The sequence below is a fragment of the Myotis lucifugus genome, unplaced genomic scaffold (assembly GCF_000147115.1).
Source record: "Myotis lucifugus unplaced genomic scaffold, Myoluc2.0 scaffold_59, whole genome shotgun sequence".
Lineage (NCBI taxonomy): Eukaryota > Metazoa > Chordata > Mammalia > Chiroptera > Vespertilionidae > Myotis > Myotis lucifugus.
The window spans coordinates 5685852-5704652 of NW_005871107.1; the positions used below are offsets into that span (position 1 = coordinate 5685852).

Consider the following 18801-nt stretch of genomic DNA (forward strand, 5'->3'; position numbering starts at 1 on the left):
AGCTGTGCAGGGATGCTGTGCCAGACTGCTTGATGGTTCCTATATCATGCGGGTCCATGACCATGCACAACAAATCACCTTTAGGTAGTGGAACAGGCTAAACGCTGACCCTCCGAAAATTAAGTAGATTGAAGCTTCTCATCACATCCTCTCCATCCCAAACACACATGGGATGCTCGCCACTCTCTCTTCCCCTTATTCTGTCTCAAAAGGAGATGGCTCTCAATACACAGGGTGGGGCAAAAGTAGGTTTACAGTTGAGTATGTGAAACAAGTTTATTCTTGGATTATTATTTATTGGATTATTTTCCACACAAACACCTGTAAACCCACTTTTGCCCTACCCTGTATGCTCCTCATTCAAGAGTTGATCACATTTTCCTGTAAATGAGGTTCAATCCGAGTGTTACCAGCAAAGCATTTGGTTTGGTTTAAAATATTAAATTGTAGGCTTGTCCCCAGTCTAAGAAACGTCAGACATCAATGACTGCAGAAAGAGATTATTTGTCTTGGTTTCATTAGAGTGGGTTTTGGAGACAGTTTCTTTTTAGAGTACCTGGGAAGGGAGAGGAATAAGAAAGGAAAAACATCATGAAACCAGTCTGCAGCCTCTCTCCAGGGAAGATTACTGTCCCTCAAAGGGGAAGGCAGAGCAATGGTGGCAGTCAACAGAAACCAGCTCTGCTAGACTGTTTACCACTTTGTCACTACTTTTCCCCAAACCTGGGTCCAATTCTGCTCTAGCAAAGGCTCCCTTCCTCTTTGAGTTCCTCCTTTCCCTCTGCCCAAGACCTACAAACGTGTTTTTGTCTATTCAGGCTTTTTACGGAAGTGATACTGTTTTCAATAATATTTAAGCTCATAGTTCTGTACCACATGCCTGTGCTTTGTATATTACTTTTACCTCTAGTAATAGAATTTCTGGCAATCGTATCAAAGAAGTCATCTTCTACACTGAGGGTATGCCTTCATCTTTATTCCTTTGATTTTTTCTCAATAGTTTTCTCCTCTACCCTATTCTCCCCAGCATAGTATAGGAATAAGGAATAACAATGCTTTTCTATCATAAATTTAAATATACTACAAAACTCATCATTTTTGAAATGTTGATACTCAGCATTTCCACCTTGATTATAAAGTGTATTAACATAAGTTCAAAGGGCACTTTTCTCATGCCTGCTTGCATACATCTCTGTGCTGCTTCTGTGGGAAGTAATTCAGACAGGTGCATTTCTCATGATCTGAACATCTACAGGGGTTGATTTCTACTTTTTTCCATATACAAGGCCAAAGAACTAATGCCTCATTTAAGTAACTTTCCTACATATCCTCAGCCCTTTTCCATTTGCTTTCTGAAAAGCAAATCATCATCCAATTCAAATATAATTATAATACAAATTAGCCAATGATGATAACTGAAAAATTAATCATAATGAAATGAAACTATATTTCATCTTATAGATTGTTCCAGCCAGCTTTCATTGAGTTTCACATACCACTTTCAAAAATAGAAGTTAAATTGAAAATGTAATGTAAACCCTCTTCTAAATCAATTTGTCTTTTCCATTAGAGCTCAACTCAAAAGTCATCCAACTTTCCACAGCAGAATACAGAAGACCTGCTTCTGGATAATGTTCATGTGGAAACACACTTGATTTACAACCAATGAATTAGAGCCACCTTTGAAAAGGACAAAGTTCACTATTGATAAGTGAACTTAATTACTGTAAGCAATGCATAGTTCTTAAAAACCTCTTAACGATTAAATCATTCTTCAGCCTCAAAGCCTGTGGCATTTCTTCCACAATTGTTACCTCTCCAGTTTGATTTAGATTCTTCTTTGATGAGCCATTAATTTGCAGAAAAGGAAATGTGAATTACTGTTTGGTGATTGTGCTAGTTCCCTGGAAACGTCAGAGTAGTCATACCCAGAATGTATGATTTTTTCAAGTTATGAGACAGCAGTAAATTTAGGGAAACATAGAGGCCTTGTTCAGTCCATCTTTGAGAGGGCCCATGTTACTCAACACCATGCAGAGGAATTCCTTGATGTGTTAAAAACCTCATTGTACCAAAATGTCAGCTGCGTTAGCTTGTGTGATGTACAGGAAGCCATTCATGTCTAGGACCCTGGCGGGTTGCTATAGCAACTGAAACAAAGGAAATTCTGAAAAGTCATCTTTTCCATTGCCAGAAAACAGCACTCAAAAATAAAAAGAACCGTATTATTCCCAAACTGAAATTTTCATTCATTTGTGGTAAAACTCTGAGTTATTCATTTCGAGGTTTATAAGAACCGGTTTTCCTCTCTCTAACCACTAGCAGTGACAAGCAAAACTTCGACCAAACTTAAAGTGCATTTACATCTACAACAGTGTTTTAGTAAGCACATTAAATCTACTTTAACAACAACCGGAGGGGGCGGGGAATAATGTAAATCAAACCTACTGGTTTGTGCTCAGATTCCTCTGAAGTTGGGATCTGAAATAGTAATAAACTCTGCCTTTGTGATTCTATTTCATGCAGTACTAGAGCCAGCCATGAACTTCCCCAATGCCAATGCTAATAAATCTCTCTTCCAGGGACAGGGGAATTTTCTGATCATTGGCTGCATTTCAAGAAAGCACTAGGGAACATTTTCAAGTTAGGGATGGTTGTAGACCACACCAAATATTGTTTTAATTCTTTCTGAATTAAATAGAATGCACTTCAGGCAATCTATAAAATTTTCAACCTACAGAATGCTCTTGCCTGCTGATCCATGCCTCTGGATGAAAGAAACATTCCTGCCTGGTAGGCTCTTACCACCTCCTCTCCCAAGAGAAAAACAGATTAGAAAAACAGCAGCCCTCAAAAGCACTTGCCTGGCTTTGTTTCTGGCTTTCCATCCCCTGCATTTACCATCATATCCTATTCCTGTATATGGTATGTGGATTTGGCTGAGTTAATACAATAAAATGAAATGGAATAACCAGGGGCAAAAATCTTCTATTATTTTAATTTAGTCACAACTATGCTTTCACATATTTGTCAAGTTTACCACACATAATGCAATGGGATAAATATGTTAATAAAATCAGGCTGGCAGCATTTAATATAATCCTTCACCATGGTAAAGTTTGGTATAAATGGGAAAAAAATTTATTTTGGCAATTTAGATATGAATTAACTATATTTTTAAAGAAAACTTACAAATCATCTAGCTCGCCTCCTTCTCAGGAAATGAAAAGGAATAATTTTTTAAATTTATTTTACTACCCATGTATCTCCCTTGGAGATAATTTTTGATCAACTATGTCCTGGAGTATACACTCATACACGCATACAAGTTGGTAGATTTTCTACACGACTTGTGCAAAGCTATAAAATTATAAGCAATTTAACCATACACCTAACCTAGAAAAATCACAGCCCAACAGAATGTGTTTGCTAGTTAAATTAAAATTTGTATTTTGTTTTTTCAAAAGTTTACTTATATATTATTCTTTGCAAAAATACCATAATTTTTTAGAATCGAGAAGATTTGTGTTAAATATGAATATATTTTTGAAGTAAGAACATGCAGAAGAATATCAGAAGATTAAGTTACAAGCAAAAGTAAAAAGCTATTAAACTATTTCCAAGATATTCCTTATATGGGAGAAATTTTCCCAAATGCAAATAATCTACGACTGTTTTGTAAAAAATAAAAGCTTGAAAGTTTATCTTTAAAAAAAATCCTATGAACAATCTGTTTGAAAACCTCTGGAAAGCACATGAGAAAGAGAACTTCAAAAGGTCAAAAGGAAAGGACATACTTCTCAGGAATTCTGGACGTTGCTCCAGCTATAAAGATCACATGCTTTTATTGTTTGGATTATGTCTCTGTAATGAAGGCAATTTCTATTTCTAGCTCTTATTGTTTTCAAAACTTTAGTGTAGCCAATCCATGTCTCTGAAATACTTATGAAAGTATTAGTAATCAGTTCTAATTACTAATTATTTCTTACTGATACACTTATAGACATATAGTATTTTACAGTTCCCAAAGAGTTTCACTTACATTCTCCCATTTGATCTCCACAGGTCTGGTAGAAAGGGGTAACAATGATCATTCCTTCTTTACAGATGGGTAAACTGAGGCTCAGCGGGATTAAGGAATTATTTAAAGGTTACATGGCTAAGTAGCCAAACCAGGACTCTTCTGGTAATCAGTATTTTACAACAGGGATTTTATCTTTTTTAATTCTCTTCTAAAAATATTATAGACTATTGGAATTGAATTCTTGATCACTATTCCAGAGACAATTTTAATTCAAATATTTTTGTTTTTATTTGTTTTTAATTTTTGACTAAGTCTTGAAGCTTAACTACCTACTGTAAGCCTGTCCCTGCTAATTAAAACATCTATAACCCTCCAAACCTCTGTATCCATCAAATTTAATGGATATTTTGCAACCAATTATCACTGTGATTTCACATCACAAAAGACACTTCAGATTTGTTTTCTTTCTATGACCATTTTAAATAAGTTATCTAAAAGAACGTAATAACAAGAAAGAAAGCTATGCCTGGTTTTCCATTTAGGCCCCCAACTATGGTACTGACTCATCACTGTAACCATCCACTGACATTTCTTTTTAACATTATATTCCATTCTCATGTGGTTAAGTTAAAAGTATATTTTCTCTCTCTTACATGACTTGCCTTCGTAGTTGTGGTGGGTTAATTCTAAGCGTCCATTATATTTCAAAGGTCCTAAAAGATATGAAACTTTCTGACAATTTACTCTAGAGAAACAGCTCCAGTGTTGTTCTTTCTCAGTACTGCATTAACTTTGAACTTCTAATGTACAACTGAAATTTGGAGGTCAGTTGAAAAATAAACTAAGAGAAACTTGGATTTTCAGATTTCTCAAGCTATTATGAATGCTTTCCTACCTACTGAATGAAAAGAGACTGGGAGTCAGAAAGGGCTCCTATCTGCTCCTGGGAGATAGAAGCAGCTGTGTGACCATGGGCTCTATCCAAACCCTCTTCACCCACGATGTTTCCCAAGCTGCCTTCCCACTCCGAGAGTCACACACCTATTCTCCATTTAACCAACCCATGGCATTGCAACACATCGTTAGGGCCTTAGTATGCACCCAGCTCCCCAATACACTTCTTTCTAATCAAGTAAAATTTTTCAGTTGCGTATATTCTATATCTCTGAATACGAGGAATTTTTATGATTGCTTATTTTTCAATACAAATGTCTTTTAAGAGAAAGGATTGCACATTTCTAAATTTCATTCACTGAAAATGTTCTCAGCTTCCTAAATGCAATGGCAAACAAGCTGAGGGGGGTGGTGTCTCTATAAACTATGACAGCAATTACCTTCAAGTGTTGTTCCTTCTCCAAAAAGGGCATCGCCGGCCCCAGAGGCATACAAGGCCGTCACGGATAAGGTGTATTTTGTCCCTTCGTTTAATCCTCTCAGAACAGCGTTGGTTGTGTCGCCCCTCACAGTGACCTCTTGAGTTTCACCTCCTGCCACTGGGGTGTATGTGACCAGATACTGTTTCACTTTTCCTGGTGCCGCACTCCAAGACAATTTCATAGATGATGTGGTAGGGTCAGAAACTCTTAAGTCTCTTGGGTTCCCTCTAACTTCATTAAAAAAAGAAAAAAACATAAAAACTCATTATGTAATAAAATGACTTGAAAAACGCTTTGCTGCTGTATATGCATATGTGCATATGAAATTAAATTTATATCCTGACTGTTGACTACCCAATAGAGTTCAAGCACTTCTAAATTGGGCCCCATAGTATATTAGAGAAAACAAAGCAAAAGTTATGCAATTCCTCTTCTGTGCTTACAGGATTGGTTAAAAATCTTTCATGTTAGAATCTGTCATGTAAAAAACTACAAGGTTTTCTCTAAAAGTGGAACAAAACACCATACAGTATGTTGATTAGTATCACAATGTGGATTTTAACTCCTCTAAGATGTTTGCAATAAAAAGGGTTTATTGGCATGATGCTGTGAATGTCTAAATCAGTGGTTCTTAACCTTCTGGCCCTTTAAATACAGTTCCTCATGTTGTGACCCAACCATAAAATTATTTTCGTTGCTACTTCGTAACTATAATGTTGCTACTGTTATGAATCGTAATGTAAATATCTGATATGCAGGATGGTCTTAGGCGACCCCTGTGAAAGGGTCGTTCGACCGCCAAAGGGGTCGCGACACACAGGTTGAGAACCGCTGGTCTAAATGTAATGGCCAGAAAATACACTAATGTGATAAAAATGATAAATGTAAAATACTGCTGTCCCTAGAAAATATGTAAGAGAGGAAACAAGCCTAAGAAAGGCCTAGCCTGGGGTAAAACTCAGGGGCTGTCCATCCCTGTGCAGTTGTGCTTGACATTTCATGACTTTCCTGGTAGAGTGGCCGTATGGCCTCTGAAGGGTCTCAAGGCACCCAACTCTGTGACATTCCACTGGGCACACAACAGCCAGCCACTTTTACTCCAGAAAACAGCCAGATGAAGTCACTGGGTACCCAGCACAGAGAGCCCTAGATCCCCAGGAGAAAAGAGACAAAGGGAAACAGTGACTTCCCAAAGGGAAGAGAGGAGGAAGTAAGCAAGTGGACAGGCCAAGGCTGGTGCAGAAAAAGCTAATTAGCTACATTACTCAGGGAGGGAAATAGTGATGCAGGCCAAGCTAGAACGGATATTCCTTATGAATGTCTGCACTGGGACAACAAAGTGCACAAACTCAGACATACGGCTTCTTAGCAACATGAGTCTTTAGCCTTGATTTCCTTATAAAACTAGAATAATAAAAATAGCAACTTCATTGACTCTATGCAGGGTTCAATGAAATAATACGTAAAAAGCCCTTTAAACAGAACCTGACACACACAGGTGCTCAATAACTTTTCATCATTGCTAATATGGTGTTGTTATTATTGTTATGTTTTTAAAACTTCAAAAATAAGGAATAAAATGAAAATTATGAATGCCTTATTTTTTTCTCAATGAATAACATTAAATATTAATCATTGGCCACAATCTATCCTGGGAGCCAAATCACACCATTTAAGTAAAAATAGGTCAATATTCTAAAATCTTTCTGAAGAAGTAATATATAATCTGTTTCAACAGTGCATAGCAGTTTGATTTTTTAATTGCTAGTAATCCTTAAATTTCTATTAAAATATTTAATAATATTTTAAAAATAATATTTAGACCATATCACAGCATTCAAGTTCTATTGCACCAAATAAATGCTATCATGAGAAAGTAAAAAATGTGAGTAACTCAAGTCTAAAAGGACTATAGTCCAAAACACTCGGATAATTGAGACCAACTGTCTCAGGGCTTGTAGCATCTGGACAGTTGTCCAAAGTCTTTCCTGCAGACTAAGAGTTGAGTTGTTACTACGTGGTCAGCATATTTCCTTTACCTTCTTCCGTGGCTGCATTTCCAGTCAATGGAGAGCCAGGTCCTGAGACATATTCAGGAATTACAGAGACTTCATATTTTGTGTCTGGAGTCAGGTTCTCCAAGGTTCTTCTCCTTTGATTGGCTGGAGTGGTAACTTCTTTGCTTTCTCCACCAGCAGTTGGTCTATATATAATTCGGTACCTTAACACTCTCCCTGGAGCTTGAGTCCAGGTAATTTTAAAGCTATCTGTAGTCTCATCTGTCACTTGTAGGTTTCGAGGTGCTCCTTTTACTGAAATTTTAAAAATAAAGTTTCCTTTTTATATGAAAAATACAAAACTAGCTTTTGATCACTAAATCATAGCAGTGCTCTAAACAAAGCCATGAGCAGTTTTTTTTTTGCCAAACATCCTGGTTACTTCATTCATTTAGCCAGACATTAACTAGATTCTGAAACAGCAAACAAATACAATGTCAAGAAACAGACCAAGTACTATTAACTTTTTAATCAAATAAAGAGGTATATATATATAATAGTAAACCTTTAGAATCATACTCTATTAAATAATAAATTAATATTGACATAAAATTCAAAAATAAAAATTTGTTTCTTCAAATATAAGTAACCAAGGCTTTCACCCTTACCAGATTTTCTTAGGAAAGTAGGAAAATAATACCTAACACCCAGGTCTACCACATTTACCCACTTGAATGAATTGTCTTATCCAGTCAGTCCCACAACTAACTTTTTATCTGCACAGTCATTTGACTTGGAGAATAATTAGACCATACATGTGCTGGACCAAACACATTACAGATACTTAGTGAATGCTAGTCAGATCTAAATCTCAAGGTTAAGTTGCAATGTGGGTAACATGAATAGACTCACAGTCTTAAATGAATTTTTGATTGAACCCAAATGAGAACGTCATTTGACTTTGTGTTTAGTAAACATGCTTAAATGACCTATTTGTTTAATGGGAAAATTGTCCACACAGACATCACATTCAGGAAATGAACTAACAGTTTTTCTCTTCCCAATCCACTAGGGTATAACCACAGAGTAACATGCCTTCATACACCTCTCATACAATTAGAAGTTTATATAAAAATCCAACACATAAAAGAGAAAGAAATTATATCCCTTAAGAAAAGAAAGAAATGGCTGTTGGCAGACTTGCACCCCTGATATGACAAGGAAAAAGACTAAATTATTCCCCCCAAATTAGGCAGATAAACTAATGGGTTTGAATACTGGCTCTGAAGCTTAATAGATGTGTGATTCTAAGTCTCTACCTTTAAAATGTCAAATGTAGTGAAGTGTATCAGAAAGTATTCAACTCTACCTAGCAAAGAGAATATATCTAAACAAACAATGCTTAAAGCATTTGGTAAAATTTGTACATTCATGTTCTTAGCAGCATTATTTACAATAGCTAAAACATGGAAACAACCCAAGTATCTATCATGGGTGAATGATAAACAAAATGTGATTTATACATCCAACGAAGTATCATTCAGCCAAAAGAAGAAAAGATATTCTGACACATGCTACAACATGGATGAACCTTGAGGACATTATGCTAAGTGATATAAGCCAGTCACAAAAGGACTAATATTGTATGATTATTCTACTCATATGAGGTATCCAAAGTATTTAAATCCATAAAAACAGAGAGTAGAATAGTGGTTGCCAAAGGCAGGGAAAGTGGGATATGGGGGTTTATTGTTTAATGGGTATAGAGTTTCAGTGTTGCAATATAAAAAATTTCTGGAGATGGATGTGGTGATGGTAGCACAACAATATAAATGCCACTGAACATACACTTAAAAATGGTTGAAATGGTGAATCTTATGTTATATAAATTTTACCACAATTAAAATAGAAAACATTGAAGAGAAACCAAGATGGCAGCATAGGTAAACACCTGAAATTGCTGCCTTGCACAACCACTTCAAAATTACAACTAAAGACAAAACAGACATCACCCGGAACCACAGGAAGGCTGGCTGAGTGGAAATTCTACAACTAGAAGGAAAGAGAAAAGCACACTGAGACTCAGGAGATGCGGAAGTAAAGTGCAGAGGTACGGAGGCGTGTGCGCGGAAAGGGCTGGCAACTGAGGATGCTGGTGTCTTTTTCAATCGGGAGGGAGTCTCAAGCTCCCGACGGCCCTGACTCCAGTTCCTCCGGTCGAGTCTCTGTGGACCCAGACTCATACGAGGAGAAACTGGACTGTCTGGCAGCGGGCAGAACTCGAGGGCAGCTTTCTCAGAGGTGCTTGCAGCAATTACCGAGGGACACTGAGACCGGGGGCCTCTTAGGGCAGGACTGAGGACCAGCCATAGCTGTTTGCTCCGCCCTGTTGATTCCCTGAGACCCCACCCCACCCAAGCTGCCAGCAGAGGCTTTTGCATATGAATGGGCTGGCCCTTTGAGATCTATAATTACCTAACAAACTGCAGCTGGGTCAGAGAGAACCAGAACATCCAAAAGAAGGCTCAAGGCCCCACAGCAGCTTGCACTGCTTCACAGCTGGGCCTCATCTGAGCACCTCCAAACCCAAACAAGGAAGAGGAATCTGCAGATCTCTCCATAGCTCCTGCTGGGTAGCCTCAGGCAGAGGCTAAATTAGCACCTTTTTAGAGATCCAAGAGCCAGTGTACCCAGTGGTCAGAGTGGGACCATCCAGATTACAACTCCTCAGATCCATAAGGGACACACTCAGGGGGTAGACTCAGTGAGCACCAAAGCCCCACTGAAGCAAGTCTTGCCCCAGAAGGGTGTCTTTAGCACAGAAGTTCTCCCACTGTAGACACAGCTGATTCTCACAGACAATTGGCCTGGAGGTCAATTCCTCCAGTGATACCAACAACAATCAAGGCTTAACTACAACAAGACTGTGCACACAGCCCACAAAGGGGTGCACCAAGAATGTCCACCTCAGGTAATTGGGGAGGCTGAGCCACTGGGCCCTATAGGACACCTAGCACACAAAGCCACTCTATCGACACAGCGAAGCATAAAAAAATGCGGAGACAAAGAAACAAGACACAAATGACAGAAATGGAGGAAAGCAAACTACTGGATATAGAGTTCAAAACCACACTTTTAAGGTTTTTCAAGAATTTCTAGAAACCGCCGATAAATTTAGTGAGACCCTCAAGAAATCTAGTGAGACCCTCAAGGTTATGAAAAAGGACCAACTAGAAATTAAGTATACACTGACTGAAACAAAGAATATTATACAGAGTTCCAACAGCAGACTAGAGGATCGCAAGAATCAAGTCAAAGATTTGAAATATGAAGAAGCAAAAAATACCCAACCGGAAAAGCAAAAAGAAAAAAGAATCCAAAAATATGAAGATAGTGTAAGGAGCCTCTGGGACAACTTCAAGCGTACCAACATCCGAATTATAGGGGTGCCAGAAGAGAGAGAGCAAGATATTGAAAACATATTTGAAGAAATAATGACAGAAAACTTCCCCTACCTGGTGAAAGAAATAGACTTACAAGTCCAGGAAGCACAGAGAACCCCAAACAAAAGGAATCCAAAGAGGACCACACCAAGACACATCATAATTAAAATGCCAAGGGCAAAAGACAAAGAGAGAATATTAAAATCAGCAAGAGAAAAAAAGTCAGTTACCTACAAGGGAGTACCCATACGATTGTCAGCTGATTTCTCAACAGAAACTATGCAGGCCAGAAGGGAGTGGCAAGAAATATTCAAAGTGATGAATAGCAAGAACCTACAACCAAGATTACTTTATCCAGCAAAGCTATCATTCAGAATTGAAGGTCAGATAAAGAGCTTCACTGATAAGAAAAAGCTAAAGGAGTTCATCACCACCAAACCAGTATTATATGAAATGCTGAAAGGTATTCTTTAAGAAGAGGAAGAAGAAGAAAAAGGTAAAGATAAAAATTATGAACAACAAATACATATCTATCAACAAGTGAATCTAAAAATCAAGTGAATAAAAAATCTGATGAACAGAGTAAAAAAAATAAAATAAAATAAAATAGAAAACATTTGGTAATATATATTTATCATTAGATCCATAAAGTAAGGCAGTTTCAAAAGTATTTGAACATGAGACTATTGAAACGTGGGACAGAAAATGCTGGGTAAACAGTACTTCAAGAGTTAATTGCATAATTATTAACAGTTCTCTATGTCTCTTACCCTCAAATGCACCAAAAGAAATCCAGGAGTTTTACTTAAAAGTTTTTTTCTCTTTTTACAAGGGTTTATGTATAGTTGTATTTTAAAGATGCTAAATCTTACAAAGGCATTCACAGTTCTGAACTATAAAGCAGATGGTTATTTCAAATGCTAACTTTGTTCTACAATAAATTCCTAGATTTTGGAAAACAGTGGCAGAAACCCCATCACACCTTCTTCGGTGGTCTCCTCTCCAGCCAAGGGAATGCTGAAGCCATCCTCATACTCCGCAGTCACATTGACCAAGTACAGGGTCTCTGGCTTCAGGTTGTTGAGAACGACACTGGTGCTGGTCGCTGGCTCCACCACCGTGACCTCGTCATCCCCAGTAGCTTCTTTATAGGTGATGTGGTAGGAAAAAACGTTTTCTCCAGCAGGGGACCAGTTAGTTTTAAAACTGTAAGAAGTCACCTCAGAAAAGCTAAGATCCTTTGGAGGCACATAAGCTAAAAAAAAAAAAAAGGAGGACATAGTTTACAATTTTTAAATCTATAAAGCAAACAAACATAGACTTAATGACTGCATGTTTCCCAAATGGCTCATAGTCACTTGGGAGAAGAATGCCACTGAGGCTTAATAAATATTCTACACGTGACCACTGAGAGAAGACCTCTCACAGCCCTTCAAGGAGGTCCTGATCATGTGTCTTGACCATCCATAATACTAAGTTATAATGTTTAAATGACTAATTAAAATGGAATTTGAATCTTGAGCTACTTAAGACAAAGCAGTAATGCGATGGTCCTACCCACAAGTGGGATTTTAAATAGTAACAGACCTAAGCAAACCTTCAAAATGTTCCCATTCATCCCTGGCAATCATATATTAACCTTTGGTGGTAAACAGTTTATTTCAAAGTAATAATAAATAAATTTTTCCTAACAAAAGAATATTTATTAAACTAAAACATAGAAAGAGACTGTTTAAGGCATACAGCCTGTCCTCGGGGGACATACAAAGACATTGGAGAGACAAGAGAGTGTGAGGTTATCAACAAAACAAAGCAGTACGTATGAACGTCAAATGACTGAAAGTAATGTTATAGCACTAGAACAATTAAGAAAGGCTTAATGAAAGAGATGAGATGAGTAACAATGCTGAAAAAAGGGAATGTGAACAAATGAAGAAGAAAAAAGAAGGATAGGGAAGTCTGGATGTAAGGAATGGTGCACAAAAATGGTCCAGGAAAGGGAATGCATAAAATAAATTAAAGATCCAGGACTATGTTCTAGTTGCCCTTGATTCAAAGGATGTAGCTCAGCATCCACCACACAGTAGACACTAGGATCAGAAACATCTCATGACTCTATAAAGCAAAAATGTCTAGGAGAAAGTCATATCTCAGAGTTAAATAAACTAACTTTGACAGTTTTCAATAACATAGGAAAGTTACTTTTTCCTGTCTATAAAAAGAATTGAAGAAGCATATTATCCACAATTTTAAAACCAAAAATTCTTTGTGCACAACGAGATAACTATTATTCTATAAAGACTACCAACCTTTTTTCTTTATAGCTGCCAACTCTTGCTCAATTCTAAGGCAGATGGACTGTGTGAGTTCAAAAGATATCCTCTGAAAAGCATCAAAATCTTCCACTGTGAACACATGGGTCTCAGCAGGAGGAGAGGCAATAGCTTCCAATTCTGAGCGGACGGCATCTTTCACACCAACTGCAAAGATTTCAACGTCTGAATTTCTTAGTTTTATAGCAGGATCTCTGAAAGCATCTGAAGATTTGCCATCAGTGATAAGAATCATGACCTTGGGTACGTTGCTTCTTGAACCCTTGCTAGGCACAAATATTTTCTCTCTGACATAAGTCATTGCTTTCCCAGTGTTTGTAGATCCTCCTCTGTAGGGGAAGGTGTTTATTGCTTCAATTATATCTTCAACTTTGGTGAATTTTTCCAAAGTAAACTCAGTATGAGGATCCCGGCTGTACTGGACAAGACTTATCTGTACCCTATTTGGTGAAATCTCAAAACTTTTTATGAGAACTTCCAAAAAGGCTCTAACTTTAACAAAGTTGGCAATCCCGATGCTATAGGAGCCATCAACCAAAAACACAATATCGGCTTTTATATCCACACCACGTGAGCATTCTGTAAAAAGAAAGAAATAAGGTTCAAGAAGTATGAATTAATCACTAAAATATAGCTATCTTGTTTTCTTAGTAAGCATGCTTCTTTCAAAGAAAACTATTGCAAATATTTTGTTTAAAACTAAATCTGAATCAGTAAGACATACTATCAAATGGACCTTCACATATTCCAAACTCAGTGATCCATCTGTTGACTCACCCACTTGAACTTTCATTGGCTGAGTCTTCTCCATTATTGAAACAGGTTCACTAGATGTCAGACCCTTCATGGCTGAAACACTGATCTGGTATTCTGTGTCTGCTGAGAGGTCGCGAACACTGAGTGTGGTCGTCTGAGGCCCCACACTCAGAGCATGCTGTCGGCTGCCAGTGGTCATTGGTATAAGGAGGACTTTATAGCCAGTCACTGGGCTTAGGGATGGAGTCCAACTTAGCTTCATGTATTTTGATGAAACTTCCGTGGCAACCAAATTTGAGGGAGGTTCAATAACTAAAAAGTAACAAGCAGAACAGTGATTAAAAATAGTGGCATGCAACCCTATTAATTAAGGTCTTTAGGTTTGGGCCTTTAATTCCTCTTCTTCAAATTAATCATGAATGTATCAGGAAGAGTTGCCCAACCTTGTTCCACATCCGCCTGTACCCAGCAAACCAAAAGAGACTCAGTGCCAGATTTTTATCAGGGAGCTGAGAAGCACAGCGAAAAAACAAAGTCCTTGGAAGAAATTAATGATAGAACATCTGATGCCTAATTCTTCTCTGGGATCAAGATTTCCATTTTGGTTTTGGTATTTTACTTATTGCCTTTATTCTCAGGTATCAGAGTAGGTACTTGATAAATATTTGTTGAATCAATGACTTAAATTCAAGTCTTCAGAAAGGTTTTCCCTTTTAATTATACTATAAGAATAAAAATATAATCTTTAAAAAATACTTTATAGTATGCAAGAAAGATAAACTCAGCAAGTCCAAATTGACAGGTTTTTTTAAAAAAACAGTTTTATTCCCACTTATTTCAAGGTAAGAAAAATAGTTCAGTGATGTTCATAATGCCACCAATGAGAGGTGAAACAATGGTTTACAACATGCATACTGACAAACAAATATTGAAATCTAAAGAATTTCTCTCCTTACTCAATGGAGAACATAGTCGTGTACTTAACAGAAAACATAAAGTACTTGAAGGTATTTCAGAGAAAATCTCCAAGTTTTTACATTTGTCAATGGAATCAGTTTCCCAGAAGATACAGTTTTAATTTTTACATCAGCCTGCAAGAAGTAGATGGTAAAACAAACACAAATTTTACTCATCATCTCCTCAAAAAGGCAATCAGATGTAGTATTTAAATGTTGCCTAAAGAAATAAGAAATGGTGGGAGGGAAGCAATGGATGTGCCAGCTGGAAGTCTGGCCAAACCTTTTGAGTGATTCAGAGATAGTACAGGGAACAGAAATCTCAGGCAAATTCCACCAAGAGCGAGAAGGCCATGAACAACACCTGCGACATGGCCTGCACCCATACAGGGGAGGTTCAAACAGTGACAGAGCAAAAGCTTGGCCTTCCCCTAGTACGTGCATGCCAGTGAAGATGAAGAGGAATTAGAATGCTTAACAGATTGAGTAGAGAGGTTAACTAGAGAAAAGTGGGATGGAGGATGGATTTTGTACTAATATCAACCAAAAAAGTCAAACATTAGGCAGTTAAAGCAAAGAAAAGGATTCGGAACCTATGAAGTAATGAGAAGGAGTTCTGAAACAGAATTAGGGACAATGAACACTGCCAAAATACTTGGGGTTTGGAGATTAAAGAGTTTATGTAATTGAAGATGTAGCTATTTAGAACTTATCTTTAATCACTTGTCAATTCTCAGGCAAAGAGGAGAACAATCATGGAACTTGTGACTTTTTAATGCCCAAAAGGATGGTTATGAAATGTCTTCTCTTTCTCCCATATATTCAGAAGCAATAGCTTATAAAAATGGGAAAATTTGCCAGATATGGAAGGATCAAATTGACTGATTTTGAAATATTCTTAAAGCTTTGAAAACATGATGCAGAGTATGATGATGGAAAACCCATTTCCTTCACCATTTAATAGAAACAGTGTTGCTATTAGTTTAAGTTGCAGAATGCTAAAATTAATGTCTCCCCAGACTGTCAATGTTTAAATCAGAGTATGAGATAATTAAAGCAAGTACCTGAATAGCATAATTATATACACTCAACATGAAAAAAAAAATGGTCTTAAAGAAAAAGAGCAAATCAAACGTCTAAAAATATCTATACTATATTTTTATTGATTTCAGAGAAGAAGGGAGAGGGAGAGATAGAAACATCACTGATGAGAGAGAATCATTGATCATCTTCCTTCTGCACACCCCACACTGGGGATTGAGCCTGCAACCTGGGCATGTGCCTTGACTGGGAATCGAACCGTGACCTCCTGGTTCAGAGGTCAACGCTCAACCACTTACTAGTAGCCACACCAACCGGGCTAACAATATTTTTAAGAACTTTACAATGATAGAAACATTTTATCACTTAATGTTCCACTGAGGGTAAAAATACAGTGCAAATGATATCAACAAGTTGAGTAACTAAAAAACAATACAAGTGGAGTACACAGTTAGAGAATCACTGGAAGATATGGTTGAGTAAATGTGTCTCCTCCTTGATACTATAAAGCTATAAATGCTATCAAATAATGAAAAAGGCTAACACATAGAACACTCAGCAGTCCACTCACCTTCTTCTCCACTAATCAATTCACCAAGTTGTTCATCAACACCTGAGCACACCTGGGAGATGATCTCGTTCTGAATATCCACAATTGCATCAAAGTTGGCCACGTTGAAAACGTGGTTTAATGAAGGTGTGGAGGCAATTTGTTTGAGTTCTTTTGCATCTGCAGCTTTAATGCCTTAAAAACGACATGAAAAGGCTATGGTGAAAAGGGAAATGTGCTGAATTGGGGAAGATCTGTGTCTTCTCAGTCTTGCACAAGTGAAGGCATTTTTAAATCTTTATTCAGTGATAAATCAGGATTGCTTTGCTTCGTAACGAATGTGCAACAGTTCAAATGACAAAGACATTTTATAATTTCACATCCAGTGGCCAAAGATGAGAAAACGAATGCTTAGCAAAGCAGAGTGGGCCCTCATCCCAGTCATGCCATCATTTGTCCCTGCCATCTGCAAAGATAATACTTTTTTCTTCCAGACTCCTGAATGAGCTGGATGGAACCCTCTAAATTCTTCAAGGATTACATAATACAGGAAACATAAAAAACACTTAATGATCATACAAGGAGGATCTTTATGAGGGTCATTGGCTCGGCATTCCTTGAAAAGTAGAGCGCTGGCAATGAGCGTGAATACCACCTCACCTGATGCCTATGGTCAGGGAGTTGGGTGAGAGAGAAATAGACAAGCCAAATTTTTACTCAAAAATTATGTGGCTTGATACTACATTATAAAATGCAATAACATTTTTACAGCATCCTTCCCCGAGGAGTCAAGCCTTCATCTCCCTAAGCATTAGGTATTGAAAAGCTCCAAAATGAAAATAACCAAACTTGGCCTACCCAAAGAGAAAACTTCCACCCCGATGCCGCGGAGCTCTCTGGCTGGGACTTCCACTTCATCCTGGGATTTGCCGTCCGTAATAATGATTGCCACTTTAGGAAAGCCAACTCTTGCTCCAGCAGATTCCGTGAAAGTATTTTTAATGAGATAATCAATGGCATCCCCTGAAACGAAAGGCAATGCTATATTTACTCATCCTGCTCTATACAATTTTGCCCAAGTCAAAAACTATGTGATTGATTTAAAAACTATTTAACACATGATAATTGTGCAATGCTTCATTTTTTTCCCAAACGGGTCTTTCATTTATTTTCAACAGTAACGACATTCATAAACATACCTGTCATTGTGTTGCCACCTTTGTATGGGATTTTTTTAATTGCAGCAAGAAGCTCATCCCTTTGGTAGTACTGGTTTAAGTTAAATTCAGTCCTGGTATCAGTGCTGTACTGAATGACTCCAACCCTTGTCTTCTCTTCCCCAATGTCAAAAGCAGACACGAGAGCAGCAATAAAGTCTAAAATGTACTTGAAATTATTTCTTCCCACACTCCATGAGCCATCCACAAGGAACACTAAATCAGTCCAGGCACTGACAGAGCATTCTGAAATACATTTGAGATATTTTTAAGTGATGCGTTATTAAATCTATCCATCATAAAGGAAATACAAACTAACTTTGCAAAAATGTTGGCTCCTCAAGTCATTTTGTTCATTAGGACATATTCACATTAGTCTTCACCCACAACTGACATGCATAAGAGAATATAAAATGTTATTAGAAGCATTTTCAGTGCCTTCATAAAGATGCATTTATGGAACTATATTTCCTTAAATTGCTAAATAAGAAATGCAAGAACAGATAAACAGATAGATTACCTACTCTCCACAAGCATGTGACTCTAGTATTTATGCTATAAACCTATCTATTTTTATAGACTATGTCCTTACTTCTCTTTTCTCCAAGTAAAAATTATACAAAACATCTGGGAGATATAAAAAAAGAAATGTAAGCAGTGTTTTTACTCCTTGGTGTTTAGCAATAAATAAATACAAAACAATTGCTATACCATTCAAGCAAATGCAGTGAGTTGAAGAAATGAGCAAATCTTTTAACATTCTCCTGCATTTTACAATATAATTGTCTAAAGTTTGCAGTGGGTTTGTCTGGAGGGTTCATAAACTCTAACAGGAGTAAAAACAAGCATAAATATGATGCAAGATAGCCGTAATATCTTGTTGTCCTAATTATCAATGTATTTGAATTTGATAACTAAAATCTACTTTTATTAAACAAAGACGGGGAAGAATTTTTATTCAAAAGCAAAAATGCATGTGGTATCTTTAAATTACTGAAATGCTTTTACAACTCTCTGTTCAAGGGAACAGGTTGGTTTTCATGAAAATCTGTATTCACAAAGCAACACTGGGTGAATTTTCTGAAGATGTTTTTGAATTTGCAGTCAC

General features: G+C 37.3%; 1 protein-coding gene across 1 annotated transcript in view; it reads right to left on the reverse strand.

Moving 5' to 3' along the window:
• COL12A1 (collagen type XII alpha 1 chain) overlaps window positions 1-18801 on the reverse strand; it is a 111660-nt gene that overhangs the window by 78497 nt on the left and 14362 nt on the right. The window contains exons 6-13 of the mRNA XM_023754283.1: window positions 17676-17939; window positions 17335-17499; window positions 16498-16671; window positions 13951-14241; window positions 13150-13752; window positions 11823-12095; window positions 7440-7712; window positions 5359-5631 (exon numbers count right to left, since the gene is read on the reverse strand). Of these exons, the coding sequence (XP_023610051.1) occupies window positions 5359-5631; window positions 7440-7712; window positions 11823-12095; window positions 13150-13752; window positions 13951-14241; window positions 16498-16671; window positions 17335-17499; window positions 17676-17939 (2316 nt within the window). The remainder of the gene's footprint in view (window positions 1-5358; window positions 5632-7439; window positions 7713-11822; window positions 12096-13149; window positions 13753-13950; window positions 14242-16497; window positions 16672-17334; window positions 17500-17675; window positions 17940-18801) is intronic.